A 20,004-nucleotide genomic window follows, 5' to 3' on the forward strand; every position below is an offset into this window, starting at 1 on the left:
CGTTTTTAAAAAAAAATCCAACTAATTCACTAGTGCCCTTCATTGAAGGGAACCTGCCACCCCTATTTGGTCTGGCCTACATGTGACTCCAGTCCTACATGACTGCTAACATTCTGAATTTTATTTTAGAACCGTGGCCTAACCAGCGACTTGTATAGATTTGGCATCAACTCTTTGTATGAAAAGGCACATCTTTTGGAACATATTTGCAAATTGTAGTGGTGGCTGCTGTAGTGATTGCTCTTTTTAAAAGAAAAATTTTTTTAAAATAAAAGTTGCATCAGGTAAAGTTGACTAAAATGGTTACAAATCGCAGGAGAACTGAATTCAAGGCAAATAGAAAGCTGAACTATAAAGCCAAAAATAGAATACAAATTAGACAATGTCATGCTGAAATTAGTGTTCTAGTCAGAAAACATCTTGTACTGCAGAGCTTTGATCGTCAAGACACAAGTGAGATAACACAGAAAAACCATGAGGCTGATCTCGCAGCATCACAACAAAAGATTTAAGACACTGGTACTATTCACCCTGGAGAAGATGTGATGAAGAGGGGATCTCGGAGAGGGAAAAAAAAGTATAGAAATCTAGTGTGGAAAATAAAAAATCTGGACGATACTTCAAACTAAACCATGACAGTAGAGTTAGAGGACACTGGCTCAAATGAGGAAAAAGGCAAATTTAGGATTTGTATCAGGAAGTTCTTGTTTTTGCTTGTGGCAGTGTGTTTGAAGGAATTAAAGGTTAGGTAGAGGAGGCAAAAACCTTGGACTGATTTAAAGCTGCTTTTTATGTTTTTCAGGCTGCCAGTTCCAGTAAACTAGGTCTCTCGCAACCAGATGAACATAAAACTTCTGGAGCTTGTTAGGCCAGCAGGGAGAAAGATTTGTTTTTCACTGGTCTTGGCTGTGCTGCTGGTCCAACTCTAGCCACTAAAACTGTGGCACCATTTCTGCAAGGATTTTCAGAAACCCCCTGGTGACGACATAGTTATATGTATGAGCCCTTCCCAATGAAGACATCATGGTGTGACATGCTGAAGAAACGTGTGGCGTTTTACACTTTGACATATCTATTGATGTCAAAATACAATTCTTTGTTCATCGGCTAATTTATGACCGCTGCTCTGTGTAATGCACAACCAGGTATGTCCTGTCCACAAAAAGCAGGACAAATCCAATCCGGCCAATTACCGCCCCATCAGTCTACTCTCAATCATCAGCAAAGTGATGGAAGGTGTCGTCGACAGTGCTATCAAGCGGCACTTACCAATAACCTGCTCACCGATGCTCAGTTTGGGTTCCGCCAGGACCACTCGGCTCCAGACCTCATTACAGCCTTTGTCCAAACATGGACAAAAGAGCTGAATTCTAGAGGTGAGGTGAGAGTGACTGCCCTTGACATCAAGGCAGCATTTGACCGAGTGTGGCACCAAGGAGCCCTAGTAAAATTGAAGTCAATGGGAATCAGGGCGAAAACTCTCCAGTAGCACAAAGGAAGATGATAGTGGTTGTTGGAGGCCAATCATCTCAGCCCCAGGGCATTGCTGCAGGAGTTCCTCAGGGCAGTGTCCTAGGCCCAACCATCTTCAGCTGCTTCATCAATGACCTTCCCTCCATCATAAGGTCAGAAATGGGGATGTTCGCTGATGACTGCACAGTGTTCAGTTCCATTCGCAACCCCTCAGATAATGAAGCAGTCTGAGCCTGCATACAGCAAGACCTGGACAAAATCCAGGCTTGGGCTAATAAGTGGCAAGTAACATTCGCGCCAGATAAGTGCCAGGCAATGACCATCTCCAACAAGAGAGAGTCTAACCAACTCCCCTTGACATTCAACGGCATTACCATCGCCGAATCCCCCACCATCAACATCCTGGGGGTCACCATTGACCAGAAACTTAACTGGACCAGCCATATAAATACTGTGGCTACGAGAGCAGGTCAGAGGCTGGGTATTCTGCGGCGAGTGACTCACCTCCTGACTCCCCAAAGCCTTTCCACCATCTACAAGGCACAAGTCAGGAGTGTGATGGAATACTCTCCACTTGCCTGGATGAGTGCAGCTCCAACAACACTCAAGAAGCTCAACACCATCCAAGATAAAGCAGCCCGCTTGATTGGCACCCCATCCACCACCCTAAACATTCACTCCCTTCACCACCGGCGCACTGTGGCTGCAGTGTGCACCATCCACAGGATGCACTGCAGCAACTCGCCAAGGCTTCTTCGACAGCACCTCCCAAACCCGCGACCTCTACCACCTAGAAGGACAAGGGCAGCAGGCACATGGGAACACCACCACCTACACGTTCCCCTCCAAGTCACACACCATCCCGACTTGGAAATATATCGCCGTTCCTTCATTGTCGCTGGGTCAAAATCCTGGAACTCCCTTCCTAACAGCACTGTGGGAGAACCGTCACCACACGGACTGCAGCGGTTCAAGAAGGCGGCTCACCACCACCTTCTCGAGGGCAATTAGGGATGGGCAATAAATGCAGGCCTTGCCAGCGACGCCCACATCCCGTGAACGAATAAAAAAAAACCATATTGAATATGCCATTTGCTGCCAGTTTAGAGATAGACGAGGCAATTGCAGCGTAAACTTGGGAGAGCAAAGCTGTAAGCTGCTCCAAAGAATAGATCTGCATTATGAAAGGACCAAAAACAGTTAGATACTGTGATTTATGGTGGGAGGAGAAATATTAGGTTCTTTCTGCATGTATGAACTGAGTTGGATTGAATGCACTTCCTAATGGTATCTATCTTGTGATGCAGTGGGGTAGAGCCTCTGGCCATAAACGTTCTTCACTTTTTGTATTAAATACTTGTGATTGAGGGGAAGCAAAATTACTGTTCTTGCTATCACATTTTTGACCACTACCTCCTTGCTACACTGAGCCAAAGTAGCAGCAGTGCCAGAAAAACATGCAAATTGAACTTTTGTACTCAAGTAAAACTTTATTGGGCTACCACAATATGGAATATAAAATGTTATCACTTAATAACAATAGCACAATAAAGATAAAGGATGCAAATATATTCTTTGGTATAATTGCAGTGTTTGGGAAAGAGGGGGGTTCAACAAGAAGATTGAGGAGGTAAATGGATGGCTGGCAACATGATGTGAAAACAACAATATTACCTTCAAATTAGGTCCACATCATTCCTGTTTATAGTAAATATAGTCTTATAACTCCAATCTTGCTGTTGCAGGCCTACAATATTCATGTGAATGGAGTGTTACACTGTCGAGTCCGATACAGTCAACTCTATGGATTGCATGAGCAGGTGAGTTATATTAGTTTTTGTGTGTTTTTGTATTTGCAAGGAATGAAGGTTTAAGCAAATGGAAACTACTATTTTCTATCTAGTGAGACCTATTCTGATGAGACTAGCCAATCTTGTAAGTAATGATTCAATTCTATTTTGGATATAATTTATATTAATGTTGGGATCCTAGCTACCACAGGAATTTGTATTTGCTGGCAAAATACCTGTTATAATTTGCTTTGTGAAGAGATGGCTGCTGCTGCGGCAAATGCAAGTTGTTCAAGTTAAAGGCAATGAATTGCCTGTGGATTAGAAGAGTAGTGGTTTTTCACTGCAAATTAGCATGAACAATTATGAAACTTAGCATTTCACAAAATAACGTGACAATTTCAGAGTTTCCTTACTTTGTATGTTTAGTTTTATGACTGTACATAGGAAAATGTTTAAAGCTATTGAACAGGACCAGTAATGAAATGGTAATAGTGCTTCTCCTGAGATGGTCAGAACCAACACGTTTTAGTACTATTACCTAAATACAAATCTTTACAGAAATGTTTCCAAATTTTCAATGAGTTCTACTCCTTGTGTATGATCCTGCATGTTCTACATCTTGGTTATGATCCTGTTTTTTTTTCAGCTGAGAAAAGAATATGGGACCAATGTACTTCCTCACTTTCCTCCTAAAAAGATTTTCACGCTAACTGCTGCAGAGGTAGAACAACGTAGAGAACAATTAGAGAAGTATATTCAGAGTGGTAAGAACCTGTTAACCAGTTCCTTTTTTAACCTGCAATTCAAATCAAAATAAGCAAAAATTTGTACTCAGATATTTTGGACTGTGCTACAGCTAGCGCAGACGTTATTTAAATCTGCCTTATTAACACAGTTCTGAAGGAATGTAAATTATAAATGCACTCTGAAAAATAGTTTTCACTTTGAGTCCAGTATAATCTTGGGTTAGAGACATAGATACATTTTTTTTTCTGAAAAACACTGTTGGGGAAAGTTTCCCTCCTTTTCCCTTGGTCTTTACCTCCTTAGTTGTAAAGATAAAAATATTTTTGACGTTCAAGTTCCTGTTTTGATGCACTTCTGTATTCTTTGATTTATTTCTCCCATTCCCTCCCCTCCCCAAATGCATGTGCACAGTTTTAATTTGTAGTGGAAGATGAGTATCATATTTGTTACAGGTGTTTGCATGTCCTGATGTTTAGAGCTAAAGTTTTATTCGCTCATCCCTGCAACTTGATGGTCGGCAGGGCATCTTGTACACACACATGTACACCTTTGCTGCCCTTAAGCTATTGACAGAGGTGCACAAGAGTAGCAGCGCTCTGCACACGAATGGCTTGGGCAAGATTAAGAATTCAATATTCAGTGATGCAGTGGGGTAGAACCTAGTGCTACTTGAACCATAACAATGTTCCTGGCATGTTTAATGGGCTCTGAACCAGGGCTGGAAAATTTCACTTCCCAACTACCTACAGTAGGTCAATTTATCATTGGAGAGCTGAAGACTCTTAATATCTTGCAACTAATGTTTGAGTATTTCTCCATATGTAGTCTTGTTTTTGACAGTTTTTTTGCTACACCAGATCCTTTGTGCTCTTTTGCAGCTTCTACGTTCCCTTCTGATTGGCTCACTGTACATACTGATGGTGTGCTCTATTTCAATTTAGGATTCACTTGCCTACAGTTAAAGTCCTCAAATAACTTTCAGAAATCTCCCAAAACTATGAGAACCTGTACATTTACATCTATTATTTGGAACTGATTTTTCTGTACTCCACTTGAAAACAATCATTTTGTTAAACTTATTCTTATCTTTATCTCAGTACGCCAAGATTCCTTGCTGGGAAGCAGTGAGGCATTCAACAGCTTTCTCAGAAAAGCGCAACAGGTATGTTAATGGCCAAAAATACATCAAACAGAATGCTAGGAGAAAAGGTTGTATGCTTTCTTTCCCCCTCCACCTTTGTTGATTCCCACACTTGGAGTACTGTGCACAGTTCTGGTCTCCATATTATAAAAAGGATATAGAGGCATTGGAGAAGGTGCAGAAAAGATTCACAAGGATGATACCAGAACTGAGAGGATATACTTATCAGGAAATGCTAAACAGGCTGGGGCTCTTTTCTCTAGAAAAGAGAAGGCTGAGGGGACGACTTGATAGAAGTCTTTAAGATAATGAAAGGGTTTGATAGGGTAGAGGTAGAGAAAATGATTCCACTTGTGGGGGGAGTCCAAAACTAGAGGTCATAAATATAAAATGGTCACTAATAAGTTCATTAGGGAATTCAGGAGAAACTTCTTTACCCAAAGAGTGGTAAGAATGTGGAATGCACTACCACAAGGAGTAGTTAAGGCGACGAGAGTAGATGCATTTAAGGGGAAGCTAAATAAGCATACAAAGGAGAAAGGAATAGAAGGATATGCTGATAGGATTAGATAAAATAGGGAGGGAGGAGGCTCGCGTGAAGCATAAATGCAGTTGGGCTGAAAGGCCTGTTTCTGTGCTGTAGACTCAATGAACACCATTTTAACAGTGAAAACTGGGTGGGTTGAGGGCGGGGGGTGGTATTCAAAATTACAACCATTTTAGAGCCGCCTCCAACCCGCCCACTTCCGGTTTTCACCAAGGCAGGATGAGGGGCAGGCGACCAACCTGCTCCCAGGAGGCGGGTCGGACCTCCATTTTTTTTTTCCAAACAGTTTCTGATTTCAATTCCGGGGGGCCGGGATTCCCGGGCCTTCTCTTTCATGCCCCTTTCAGGTCCAACAAGCCTACATGCAGGGGCCCCCGTGTCTTCCCCTTCCTCCCCCCACCCCCCAACAATACAAACTAAGGCTTACCTGAACATATCCTCTCCCTGACTCAGGCCAGCCTGTCAATCAGGCCGGTCGGTCGGATGGAAAACTGACAAAAGAAAAATAAAAGACGTCCTTATGTCAAAATCGTAAGAACATCTGGGAAACCCGAACTTCCGGGTTTCCCGTTCGCAATTTGACCCGCCCCCTTCCCGGCTCACAGTCAAAGTCATGCCCCATGTAACTAGTGTGTGTTACAGATAGTGAATTGAGCTTGTGCCACTGTAATATAAAGGGACCATCTTAATTATTGTGATGCTTCCTAATCTTTAATAGGTAATTTTCATTTCATTTTCCAATTAATGTGACCTTTGCTGAATTGGTAGCACTCTGGCCTCTAGCGGTGAATTCATGCCTAACTCCAGAGTGAGCATATAATCTAGGCTGACACTCCAGTACAGTATTAGGGAAAGATGTTCTTTGGATGAGATATTAAACTGAGCTCTCATCTGCCTGTTAAGATGGGCTTTAAAAAGACTATTCCACTATTCGAAGAGGAGCAGGAAATGCTCCTTTTGTCTTGGCCAACAGTCCCTGCTCAGAAGTAACAAAGATTAATTGGTCATTCACCACATTACTCTTCATGTTACCATGCACAAAATGGTTGCTGCATTTGCCATGTCACTGCACTTCAAAGAATTACAGATGAAGAATCACAAGTCATCTCATTGCAGTATCCAATTGGTTCTTGAATAACTTGAAATATTTTGTTTCTACTCTACCTGGGAGTCTGGATATCATCTGTAATTTGCATTTTACTAATTTAAACTTGTGAATCCTTGTCTCTCTATACACAGTGATAAAACTCTAAAAGAACTCTAAGAAATAGGAGTAGGCCATATGGCCCCTTGAGTCTGCTTCGCCATTCAATAATCTCGTGGCTGGTCGATCTCAACTCCACTTTCCTGCCGTATCCCTTGATTCCCTTAGTGTCCAAATACCCATCGATCTCAGTCTTGAAGAAATTTTTCCTCATCTCAGTCCTAAATGACAGTCTCAAGATATGGGTTCGGTCACCTCCAGTTCTAGACTCTGCAGCCCGGGAAAACAGCCTCTCAGCATCTATTCTATCAAGCCTGCTAAGAATTTTACACGTTTCAATTAGATCACCTCTTTTTCGTCTAAACTCCGGAGAATATAGGCCCATTCTACTCAATCTCTCCTCAGAGGACAACCCTTTCATCCCAGAAATAATTCTAGTGGACCTTCGTTGCACCCCCTCTAAGGCAAGTCAATCCTTCCTTAGCTAAGGAAACCAAAACTGTACACTATTTCAGGTGTGGGCGCACCAAAGCCCTATTATAATTGCAGCAATACCTCCATATTCTTATACTCCAACCCTCTTGTAATAAAGGCTAACATACCATTTGCTTTCGTGGTTCGTGTACAAGGACACCCAAATCCCTCTGTCTACCAATATTTCTTTTTAAAAAAAAAGTTCTGCTTTTCTATTCTTCCTACTAAAATGGATAATTTCACATTTCCCCACATTATACTCCCATCTGCCACCTTCTTGCCCACTCACTTAACCTGTCTATATCCCTTTGCAGCCTCTTCGCGTCCTCACCGCTTACTTTCCCACCTAGCTTTGTATCATCAGCAAACTTGGATACATATTGTGAACAGCTGAGGCGCAAGCACTGATTCCTTGCGGCACCTCACCAGTTACAACCTGCCAACTCAAAAATGACCCATTTATTCCTACTCTGTTTTCTGTCCATTAACTAATCCTCAATCCATGTTAATATTATTACCACCAACCCATGAGCCCTAATCTTTTGTAACAGCCTCTTGCATGGCACCTTATTGAATGCTTTTTGAAAATCCATATATAATACATCCACTGGTTCCCCCTTATCTACCCTAATCTAGGGAATTCTGGAAGATCAGAACCAATGCATCCACTATCTCTGCAGCCACCTCTTTTAAAACCCTAGGATGTAGACTGGCAAGTCCAGGGGATTTGTTGGCTTTTAGTGCCATTAATTTCTCCAGTACTTTTTCTTTACTAATCTTATTAATTACTTTAATTTCCTGCCTCTCATCGGACACTTGATTCCCCAATATATCTGGTGTGTTTCTTGTATCTGTCTTTGCAGTAGAAGACACAAAATATTTGTTTAATGTTTTCGCCTTTTCCTTATTCTCAATTATAATTTCTCATGTCTGCCTCTAAGAGACTCACGTTTACTTTCGCTAATCTCTCTTTCAATATTTGTAGAAGCTCGTACAATCTGTTATATTTCTTGCTAGTTTACTCTCATTCAATTTTCTCCTTCCTTTATCAATTTCTTGGTCATCCTTTGTTGATTTCTGAAATCTTTCCAATCCTTGAGCTTACTACTCTTTTTGGCAACATTGTAAGCCTCTTCTTTTAATCTAATACTATCCTTAACTTCTCTGGTTAGCCACGGTTGGATTATTTTTCCGGTGGAGTTTTATTCCTCAAGGGAATGTATGTTCGTTGAGAATTATGAATTATTTCTTTAAATGTTTGCCATTGCTTATCTACTGTCATTTTTTAAATCTACTTTCCCAATCTACCTTAGCCAACTGACCCCTAATATCTACGTAATTGGCTTTGTTTAAATTTAAGACCCTAGATTTGGACTTAACTATATCACACTCAAACCTAATATGAAATTCTATCATTATGATCACTCTTCTCCAGAGGATGCTTTATTATAAGATTACTAATCAATCCTATCCCATTACACAATACTAATCTAAAATAGCCTGTTCCCTAGTTGGTTCCTCAATATATTGTTCTAGAAAACTTTCTTGGATGCATTCCATGAACTCATCCTCCAAACTACTTTTGCCAATTTGGTTTGCCCAGTCTATATGAAGATTAAAGTGCCCCGTGATTATTGCATTACCCTTGTTACATGATCCTCTAATTTCCTGATTTGTACTCTGTCCAACACTATAACTACTCTTTGGGAGCAGCTTATAGGCCCCCCACTGTGTTTTCTGCCCCATATTATTTCTTAGCTCCACTCGTACTGATTCTACATCCTGATTTTCTGAGCTGAGATTCTATCTCACTACTGCCTTTATCTCATTCTTTATCATCAGGGCTATCCCCAGTCCTTTTCCTTTTCCATTGTACCCTGGAATATTTAGTCCCCAACCTTGGTCACCCTGCAATCACATCTCAGTAATGACGACTAGATCGAACCCATTTATCTCTTTGTGCCGTTAATTCATCTATATTGTTACGAATGCTTCATGTATTCACATAGCGTGCCTTTAATTTTAACTTCTTACTATTTTTCCCTGATGACTAATGCCCTATTTCCTTTGTTAAACTCCCTGTCCCTTCCTGACACACTTTGCTTGTTTTTATCCAAATCGCTACTCTGCTCTACAGCGTTGACTTTTCTCTTAGACTTAAATTTACCCTTTCCTGGACCCTCTGCCCCCCCCCACCCCTTAATAGTTTAAAAGCCCCAACTACCACCCTAGTTATTTGATTCGCCAGGACACTGATCCCAGCCCGTTTTAAGTGGAGCCCGTTGCAATGGAACAGCTCCCTTTTTCCCCAGTACTGGTCCCAGTGCCCAAGAATTGAAACTCCTGCATTCTGCATTAAATGCATTCAGCCATGCATTTAATCATCTAATCCGTTTGTCTCTATGCCAATTTGTGCGTGGCAGTATATGATACTGGCAAACGATTCCATTCTTGTCATTGTAATTGTTCTGTCTAAATCAAAGAATGGGAGAAAAGTAAGACATGCCATGTTTTGCAGCCTTTGTTAATCCCTGGGTATAAAGCAGTTAACAACTATCATTGAGTACTTCTCATCTATCATTGTGTCAAATGACTTGTTTATTTAGTTAATTTAATTTTGCACTTTAGATAATGCAAAAATCAGTTTAGGAATTGTTTTATTTTCAGCTGTTTTGCATAATTCAAGCTAAGATTAATGCTTATAAATCTGCAAAATAGTACTGCCAAGAAAGAATGTGTGATACTTGTAAAAAGGAGAAAAATGGTGGAACTTAAATTGCTTTTAACCAGTACAATATTCAAAAGTTTTCTAAACAAACAAGAAGTATTTTTATTTTTAAAAATGCTTACATTGAAGCAAAATTCTGATATAGTACTAGTTAGTCTCTGAAGTCAAGGTTTAAAATTTTAAAACTTGTTTGCAAAGATTAGCTAAGCATTTTGCAGTAATCATAAACTGTACATTGGTTTGGTTGTATCACCTTACCATTTCTGTCATCTGGAGATGACTCAATTGCTAATCTAATATTAACAGCTGAAGTTATTTGTATCAAAAACATAGTGGATCTAGCCAGTTTTTACCATGTATATTCTTTTAACTCTTTGGGACTTTTAGGAAACTCAACAGATTCCAACACAAGAAGTACAGCTTGACGTCTACCTGTCCAATGGACAAAAAGTAAAAGTCAATATTTTCAGCTCAGACCAGACAGAAGATGTGCTAGAGGTAATAATTTTTTTAAAAACTGCAAATTGTATTATGGAATAGCTGGAGTCATTTTTAGTAAAAAGACTTGGATCCTGTCTACATTTGCTTAATGCATTCAAAATGATGGCCTGAATATTTTTACACTAGCTGTTTGCTAATAGACATTCAATTGTGCTCACCGAGCAATTTGCCACTTTTTAACCAGTCATTTCTGTGCTTCTATTTTACAAATCTGGAACTAATGAGAAGCATTTTTGTACCTCCCCAAACATTTGAATATTGAAAATTTGTTAAAATTCAAGTTTCTTTATCTACTGCATTGGAGTATTCTTGCTGTAACAAGTGTTAAATTATTAAATTGCTAGCATGTTGTCCGCTGGCATTACTGGAATATCAATATTCTTTTCACTCATGAGAAACATTTTTAAAATTTTAAAAGAAAGATTAGAGTGAGCATTAGCTTTTGGAAGATGCACTGAAACCAGGTTGTGCCCAGTTATGCAAAATTAGCTTCCATTTATGATGGATATGATTAAATATGGAACCCATAATTTTTAATCCTAAAACTCTGTTAGTATTTGCAGACTTCATTCTGTTTGGTACTCCTACTTACTCCAATTCTCCACCCCTTGTATGGTAAGAGGGTGAAGTGGACGGTCTTTAAACCCATAAGATGCCATACATTGTGAAATTAGAATTCTAAACCAGTCGCAGTACTTTATAAAATGTCCCATTCAAATCAAACTTCTAGCAGATATTTTTGGGTATGCTAGGTCACCAATGTCCTGTATTGTGAGCAGTACAAAGCTAATTCATACCTGTGATCACAAGATAGGATACAGAAGGTGGCCATGGGACCCATCTTCGCCCAACAGTTCAGAAAGACCCTTTTTTCAGTGCCCCCTCCTGTGAACCCCTTCTCTCTTCTCTCACCGATCCAACCAGAATTCATTTGCAGACTTCAAATTAATTGGAATTTAAACACCATTTGCCACATCAATATCCTTTGTTGTGAAAAGGCAAGGTTATTAATGTATTTTAGGTTTTCATTGGCTGATATCTCCTGTGCTCCTTATTGGCTAACCGTTTATTTTGTCCGTCATATCTGTTTTCATACTTATTTCTCTGTTGGCCTGTCCAATTTTGTTTAAGGGTTGTTTACTCATAAGGTAGAAAAGTACTGCTTCATTGATAAACTCCAATAAGGGAATAGCTGTTTCCAAAGCATTTGGCCTATGATATTCAAATAGGCTAAATTAGCTGTCTAAGAAAACTAAATATAGAAACTGACTGGGCACTATAGACTGTGAATGGAGATTTTGGTCTGTAGTTTAGACATCCAAGATATGAAATCCTGAAAGAGACATGATTCCTATTTGGATGGTAGTTTATTTGTTTGTGCATGAAAGAAAAATTGCATTCAAAGGACAAGAAAGACCATACTTGAAGGTAAGTAATCTAACATAGTTACTTATTTGTTCTCCTAGAAATGCATTGTACTCGAGAGTAGATGCAACATAAATACAATCAGAAATCGCTGGAAACATGCAGGCTGCCTGTGGCTTGGTGTTGAAGTCCAATGCAAGTCTAATTGAAGACAACTTAAGGATATTTACGAAAAGGCAGCTATGTCCAACATGTTGCCCTTTTTAACTGATTGTAACCCAACTGTCTAACAATATCCCTTAACTGTTTCTCCAGAAACGTTCAGTTGTCTCTTGAATCCATTTATACTAAACACTTTAATGGCCCTCTCTAGTAACTTATTTTGCAAATCTATTGCCCTTTGAGCTTTGCAAAAAAATCCTAATTTCTCTCCTTACTACTAATTTTTAACTTGTTTTCTGGTAATTGAAACTTCCATTAATAATTTTCCAAGATCAACTTAATCAATCCCCTTTATAATGTTGAAAGCTTCAATTAGTTCACCTCAGTAGTCTTCCAAATAAAAGCAGCCCATTTTCCTTGACCTTGCTGTATAACTTAAATTCCTGATACTCAGGGTGTTGAAATTTACTGGTCCACATCCATTGGAGCCAAAGCTGATTTGTGGCTAAACTAGCATTGAGACGTACCTAGGATAGTAGATTGTGTTAATTGATTTATTGCTTGGTTAAACGACCAGCCAATACTTCCGTATGGGAGTTTTGAATAGATGTTGGCACTTCAGTGCTTGCTCTGTTGCTAGCGCCAAGGTTATTTCTCCACCTGGTTTTCCAAGATTTTGAGCAAGAATTGAAGAAGGCTGTTTGAGCTGCAATGGACCTGTCCCCAGTGCTGAGAGTCCACGTGGAATACACCATGTTTTGGGACAAAAAACAAACTACTAACTCTTCTCTGGCGGGGTGTTCACTCTTAAAAACCAATCCCTGGTAGGGATTTTAATTGGAACTGTACTGATTGCTGAAGCAACTTTGAAAATAATTGCACCTTGGAAATGGAGGATCAGTGCTATGACAATAATCTAGAAGATCTTCATTAAATTTTCAGTAATCTTTGCTCCTGGCCCAGTTGGTTAAAGAAGTTAGCAGATTACAAACATCCCAGGTTCAAGTCCCAGTCTCTCTTAGCTGATCTAAGGAGGGGTAGTAGTAAGGGTGTTACATTGGCCTCAGTGGCCTCTGGGTTAGGAAGGCAAAAATCAACCAGTTTTCCTGTTAATCATTGTCCTACGCTCAACCATTTTCACTAGATAGCAATGACCTGAGGAACTTCTGCAAAGATGTCCAAGGGCTGTGGTGATTGGCCTCTGACAACCGCAACCATCTTTCGCTGTCTCAGCTATGACTCCAGCCACTGGAGGCTAATCCTATTGACCCCCATTGGCTTCAGTTTTGTTATGGTTCCTTGGTGCCATACTTGATCCAATAATGCCTTGATGTTGAGAGCAGCTATGCTTACTTCTCCTCTGGCATTCAGTTCATGCAGCCATCTGGATGAAGGCTGTGACCAGGTCAGGAGCCGAGTGTTATTGTGAGCAACCCGAACTGAGCATTTACATAGGTTAAATATGAGTAGGTTTTGCTTGATGGCATTCCCTTCATTACTTTGCTGATGAATGGGAGGAGGTTGATAGGGTGGTAATTGGACAGGTTAGATTTGTCTTACCTTTGGTGGATAGGACCTACCTAAGCAGTTTTCTACATTGTCAAGCAGATGCTAGTGTCATAGCTGCATATTATAGCTTGGCTGTCGGACCGGCTAATTCTGATGTGCACGTCTTAAACACTACAGCCAGAATGTTACCAGAGCCATAGCCTTTGCTGTATCCAGTATACTTGGGCATGTGGAGTGAACAGGGTTGGTTGGACAATTTCATCTATGATGGTGGGGACCTCGAGGAGGCCGTGTTGGATTGTCCACTTAGCGTTTTTGGCTGAAGGTTTGAAAACATTTGTCTCTTGCATTCACATGCTGGACCCGACCACGGTTGAGGAAGATGATATGGAGTTTCCTCCTCCCGTTAGTTGTCTGGTTGCACACCATTATTCTGGACTGGACATGGCCAGGCTATAGAGCTTTGCGCTGATACACTTAGTTCTGTCTATAACCTGCTTCTGTTGTTAGCATGCAGGTAGACCTGTGTAGCAGGTTTACTAGGTTGCTGCCTTATTCTGTGGTTTGCCTGGTGCTAGTCCTGGCATGCACTTCTATGTTCACCCTCGAATCAGGTTTGATGGAGACGGAGGAGTGAGGGACGCCCTGGCCATGAGGTTACAGATTATGGTAGTATGTAACGATGCTGTTGGTCCACAGTGCATCGTGGATCCCCAGTTGTGGGCTGCTAGATCTGACCGTACTCTGTCCTAGTCAGTTTGGTAAGGACAAGGTCAAATAGGTTATTCCCTCATATTGGTTCCCTCACCACCTGATGCAGGCCCAGTCTCCCAGCTATCTTGGCCAGAGTGGTTGTACTACCAAGCCACTCTTGGTAGTGGATGTTGAAGTCTTCCTCTAATTCGTGTTCAACTTGAAGTAGTGCTAATTGTTTGGCCTGAAGCCATGAGAGCTAATGGGTTTTGGAGTCAATGTGGAGGATTCCCACCCAACTGTTTGTTACTGTGCCTCTACCTCTGGTGGGTCTGTCCAATGGGACAGGACATGCTGAGGGATGGTACGGAGGAGTCTGGGATGTTGGATGAAAGATAAGATTCTGTGAGAACAACTATGGCAGATTGTCTATGATCTATGGGTCAGCTCTCCCACCTTGGGCAGTAGTCCAAAGATGTTGATGAGGATTTTGCAGGGTCAGCGGGGCTAGAATTGCTAGAGTCTTGTTCTGATACAATCATTGGGTCGTTGCCGATATATCTGTTCTATTTTGTAGCAGTTACTAGGCCACTTCAGAAGGCATTAGGAGTCAACCATGTATTGAGGAACTGGAGTCACATGTAGGCCAGGTTCCCTGCCATGAGTGACATTAGTGACCTAGTAGGGTTTTTAACGACCGCATTTCATGGTATTTTGTCTGGTGCTAGCCCACAAATTAGCAGATTCAGTGAATTGTTTTTCATATCTCTGGGCAGCTAATCCAGTACCAATAACACTAGGCGACTGAATCTATATATGTATGTGGACATTGGCTGTAATGTACCCATACTTTTCCAAGGGTTACACCCCACCAATACTCACTGTGTCCAATTAAGAATGGTCACTGGGAGTAAAGCAGTAGAGCGCAGCCAGTAACTATGCAGCCTTGACCGAGAAAGAAGACTGGTATTTCAGAATGCTGTTAACTGATGGATTATTAATGTATACCAAAGTTTTCATGTAAAATAGTAGGACTGCTAATTGGAGGCACACATACTGTATGATTCCGGAATGGAATCACATTCCAAGTATCCTTGTAATTTTCCTCAATTAAAGATCAATGATCTTCCCTCCATCATAAGGTCAGAAATGGGGATGATTGCAGAGTGTTCAGTTCCATTCGCAACCTCTCAGATAATGAAGCAGTCCATGCTTGCATGCAGGAAGACCTGGATAACACCTAGGCTTGGGCTGATAAGTGGCTAGTAACATTCGTGCCAGGCAACGACCATCTCCAACAAGAGAGTGTCTAACCACCTCCCCTTGACATTCAACGGCATTACCATTGCCGAATCCCCCACCATCAACATCCTGGGGGTCACGATTGACCAGAAACTTAACTGGACCAACCACATAAATACTGTGGCTACAAGAGCAGGTCAGAGGCTGGGTATTCTGAAGCAAGTGACTCACCTGACTCCCCAAAGCCTTTTCACCATTTACAAGGCACAAGTCAGGAGTGTGATGGAATAATCTCCACTTGCCTGGATGAGTGCAGCTCCGCCAACACTCGAGCTCGACACCATCCAGGGAGTGCATGTTTAAGGTGGTGGATGGGAAGCCAATCAAGCCCGCTTGATTGGCATCCCATCCACCACCTTAAACATGCACTCCCTTCACCACTGGTGCACCGTGGTTGCAGTGTGTACCATCCACAGGATGCACTGCAGCAACTCTCAAGGCTTCTTCGACAGCACCTCCGAAACCCGCGACCTCTACCATCTAGAAGGACAAGGGCAGCAGGCACATGGGAACAACACCACCTGCACGTTCCCCTCCAAGTCATACACCATCCCGACTTGGAAATATATCGCTGTTCCTTCATCGTTGCTGGGTCAAAATCCTGGAACTCCCTACCTAACAGCACTGTGGGAGAACCTTCACCACACGGACTGCAGCGGTTCAAGAAGGCGGCTCACCACCACCTTCTCAAGGGCAATTAGGGATGGGCAATAAATGCTGGCCTTGCCAGCAATGCCCACATCCCATGAACGAATTTTTAAAAAATTAGCTTTATGAAGGATAAATAAAGAAAAATGGTCATTGTAGAGATATTTACCTTAACGATTTAAACTTATAGCACTTTTAAAAAAAAAACCCTTTCCTTTCTCTAGAGCTGTCTTTTCAGGTCACTCTTTTTTCCCCTTTTTTTAAAGCAAACTAATATGACTTCTTAGGACCTAGCCAAATGCTCCTAGCAAACCCTTCTTTCGTTATCTTCTCTTGCCCCATTCTTCTTGCATCTTAACATATCTATATCATATATATTATAATTTTAAAAATAATGCCTAGTCGCAACATTCTAAAGATATTGCATCTATAGGTGGCGCTGCCAGCATAACGTTACATAGACATAATGTAACATGACTGGGCCACATAAAGTAAAGACAAGGAACCAATTTTAAGAATGGTACATGAGGGGAGAATTATTTTTTTTTAAAAAGCAAGGTGCATGACCATGAAAATTAATAAAGGTTTGTTAATATAGCCACTTTAATGGCATTCGTGCCAGCTACAGCTGAAAGCAGCCTGCAGAAAAATGCGGCAGCAAACTCCTTATCCACCAACGGAACTGCCATTTGGATTTTCTGGTAAAGTTTATTGGAAGCCAGATTATCCCTCGCTAACCATTAACTAAAATTGTTTGAATTGTCTACCCCCAACCTTTAAGCAAAAGTTCACACCGCTGCATAAATATAAAGCAACCAGTAAACCACCTGTTGAATTAAAAAGTGCCCATTGGCAAATGTTGCCCTGCCCCAGTCTCTTTCCCTCCCTCTCCGCATTATCCTTCCCTCTGCTCTCCTGCCTTCCCCGATTGTGTAATGAGAACAGGGTTAATTAGTAATCTTGTAGTGTCTTAAATTTAAACAAAGCTAATTACGTAGGTATGAGGGACAAGTTGGCTAAGGTATATTGGGAAATTAGATTAAAAGATATGATTGTAGATACACAATGGTGAACATTTAAAGAAATAATTCATAATTCTCAATGAATATACATTCCCTTGAGGAATAAAAACTCCACGGGAAAAGTGGTCCAATCATGGCTAACTAGAAAAGTTAAGGATAGTATTAGATTAAAAGAAGAGGCTTACAATGTTGCCAAAAACCATAATAAGCTTGAGGATTGGGAGGGTTTTAGAAATCAGCAAAGGATGACCAAAGAATTGATGAGGGAGAAAATAGAACATGAGAGTAAACTAGCAAGAAATATAAAAACAGATTGTAAGAGCTTGTACATGTATGTAAAAAGGAAGAGATTAGCGAAAGTAAACGTGAGTCTCACAGAGGCAGAGACAGGAGAAATTATAATGGGGAATAAGGAAATGGCAGACATTAAATATTTCGTATCTGTCTGTACAGTCGACGACACAAAGAAAATAGTGGGGAACAGAGTGAAGAATTTCAAGTAAAATTAATAAAGAAAAAGTACTGGAGAAATTAATGGGACTAAAAACCGACAAATCCCCTGGACCTGATGGCCTACATCCTAGGGTTTTAAAAGAGATGGCTGCAGAGATAGTGGATGCATTGGTTTTGATCTTCCAGAATTTTAGCAATAGAGCAAGCATTGAGGTGCTAGTTTTGGTCTCCTTACTTGCCTTTATAGGGGGCCCAATGAAGGTTCACTGGATTGATTCCTGCGGTGAGACGATTGTCCTTTGAGGAGAGATTGAGCAGAATGGGCCTATGTTCTCTGGAGTTTAGAAGAATGAGAAGTGATCTCATTGAAACATACAAGATTCTGAGGGAGCTTGACAGGATAGATGCTGAGCGGTTGTTTCCCCTGGCTTGGAGAGTCTAGAACTAGGGGTCATAGTCTCAAGATATGGGTTTGGCCATTTAGGCCTCCCTAAAGATGAGGAAAAATCTCTTCGCTCAGAGGGTTGTGAATTTTTGAAATTCTCTACCCCAGAGGGCTGTGGATGGTCAGTCGTTGATTATATTCAAAACTGAGATCGATAGATTTTTGGACACTAAGGGAATCAAGGGATACAGGGATAGGGTGGGAAAGTGGAGTTGAAGTAGAAAATCAGCCTTGTTGAATGGCGAAGCAGCTCTATGGCCTACCCCTGCTCCTATTTCTTACGTTCTCCGCTCCCCGCTTCTCGTTTCACAGTAGATCAACTAATGTAAAATAACTTTTTGCAAGTACAAAAATTATTTGATTGGCTGTTTTCCCAATTACTGATGGGCGGATTTACTTTAAGATATCTCTGGAATCTTGCCAATAACTTGAATTAATTTTGAAAGTATTTCTAGAAATATTCTGATCATTTTTTTCTTTGTTAAAGGCAGTTGCGGCAAAACTGGATCTTCCAGACGAGCTGGTTGGATACTTCAGCCTTTTCCTTATCCGAGAAGGAAGTGATGGTAGCTGTTCTTGTAAGTTTATGGATTAAATTCCCATCTCTTACCTATCCACATGTATCTTTCCTTTTTTTTTCTCCCTCCCCTCCCCCCCCAAACTATATTTTAAAATTTTAATAAAAGTAAGCATACCTGCACAAACTGAGTGCTTGCAAGATTTAATCTTAACATGCATATCTGTCTATTTAATTAGGAAATTTTAGTTGGTCCTGATTGAAACTGATCTTCAATTTTCAGGAAGTTGGTAATGCAGTGAATTGGAGCAACAACCTGCTGTTGTTTGGAAATGTGGGACATGGGCTTAGGCTCACGATTTCCACATTTTATCTTTTATTTCTCATTTCTCCTTTCTCCTCTCTCTTTCCCCCACCCCCCCCCCCCAAAAAAGAAATCACCATTTTTGGTATTGATATTCTAGCATTTGGGGGACTACTGAGCAGAGGCCAGATTATTCTTCGTAAGGAGTGTCATCCGAGACTACTTGAACATGTAGTGGCTAGACTTAGAATGGTACGTAAGAAATAGGAGTAGGCCAAGTGGCTCCTCGAGCCTGTTGCACATTCTATATGATCATGGTTGATCTTCTACCTCAACTAGACTTTCCAGCCCTATCCCCATATCCCTTGATTACCTTAGGGTCCAAATATCCATCGATCTCAATCTTGAATATACTCAACAACTGTGCATCCAGAGCCCTCTAGGGTAGAGAATTCCGAAGATTCACAACCCTCTGACTGAAGAAATTTTTCCTCATCTCGGTCCGAAATGGCTGCCCCCTTATCTTGAGACCATGACCCCTAGTTCTAGACTCTGCAGCCAGGGGAAACAGCCTCTCTGCATCTACCCCATTAAGCCCTCTAAGAATTTTATATATTTCAATGAAATCACCTCTCATTCTTCTAAAGTCCAGAGAGTATAGGCCCATTCTACTCAATCTCTCCTCATAGGGCAACCCTTTCATCCCAGGCATCATTCTAGTGGACCTTCGTTGCACCCCCTCTGAGGTAACCTATCCTTCCTTGGGTAAGGAGACCAAAACTGTACACAGTACTCCAGGTATGGTCTCACCAGAGCCCTATACAGTTGCAGCAAGACCTCTTTACTCTTATACTCCAACCCCCTTGCAATAAAAGCTAACATACCATTCGCCTTCCTAATTGCTTGCTGCACCTTCATGTTAACTTTCTGTGATTCGTGTAATATATTTGTGTAATTCGGGTTAATGTATTACCCC

At 41.0% G+C, this 20,004-nt stretch overlaps 1 protein-coding gene across 2 annotated transcripts in view; it reads left to right on the forward strand.

Moving 5' to 3' along the window:
• The window catches only part of snx17 (sorting nexin 17), an 82,641-nt gene that overhangs the window by 17,309 nt on the left and 45,328 nt on the right, over positions 1 to 20,004 (forward strand). For both annotated transcript variants that reach the window (XM_067984800.1, XM_067984799.1), the window contains exons 2-6: positions 3,219 to 3,293; positions 3,913 to 4,030; positions 5,111 to 5,175; positions 10,495 to 10,605; positions 18,695 to 18,785. In XM_067984800.1, the coding sequence (XP_067840901.1) occupies positions 3,219 to 3,293; positions 3,913 to 4,030; positions 5,111 to 5,175; positions 10,495 to 10,605; positions 18,695 to 18,785 (460 nt within the window). The remainder of the gene's footprint in view (positions 1 to 3,218; positions 3,294 to 3,912; positions 4,031 to 5,110; positions 5,176 to 10,494; positions 10,606 to 18,694; positions 18,786 to 20,004) is intronic.

Source organism: Heptranchias perlo, chromosome 5 (assembly GCF_035084215.1).
Source record: "Heptranchias perlo isolate sHepPer1 chromosome 5, sHepPer1.hap1, whole genome shotgun sequence".
Taxonomy (NCBI): Eukaryota; Metazoa; Chordata; class Chondrichthyes; order Hexanchiformes; family Hexanchidae; genus Heptranchias; species Heptranchias perlo.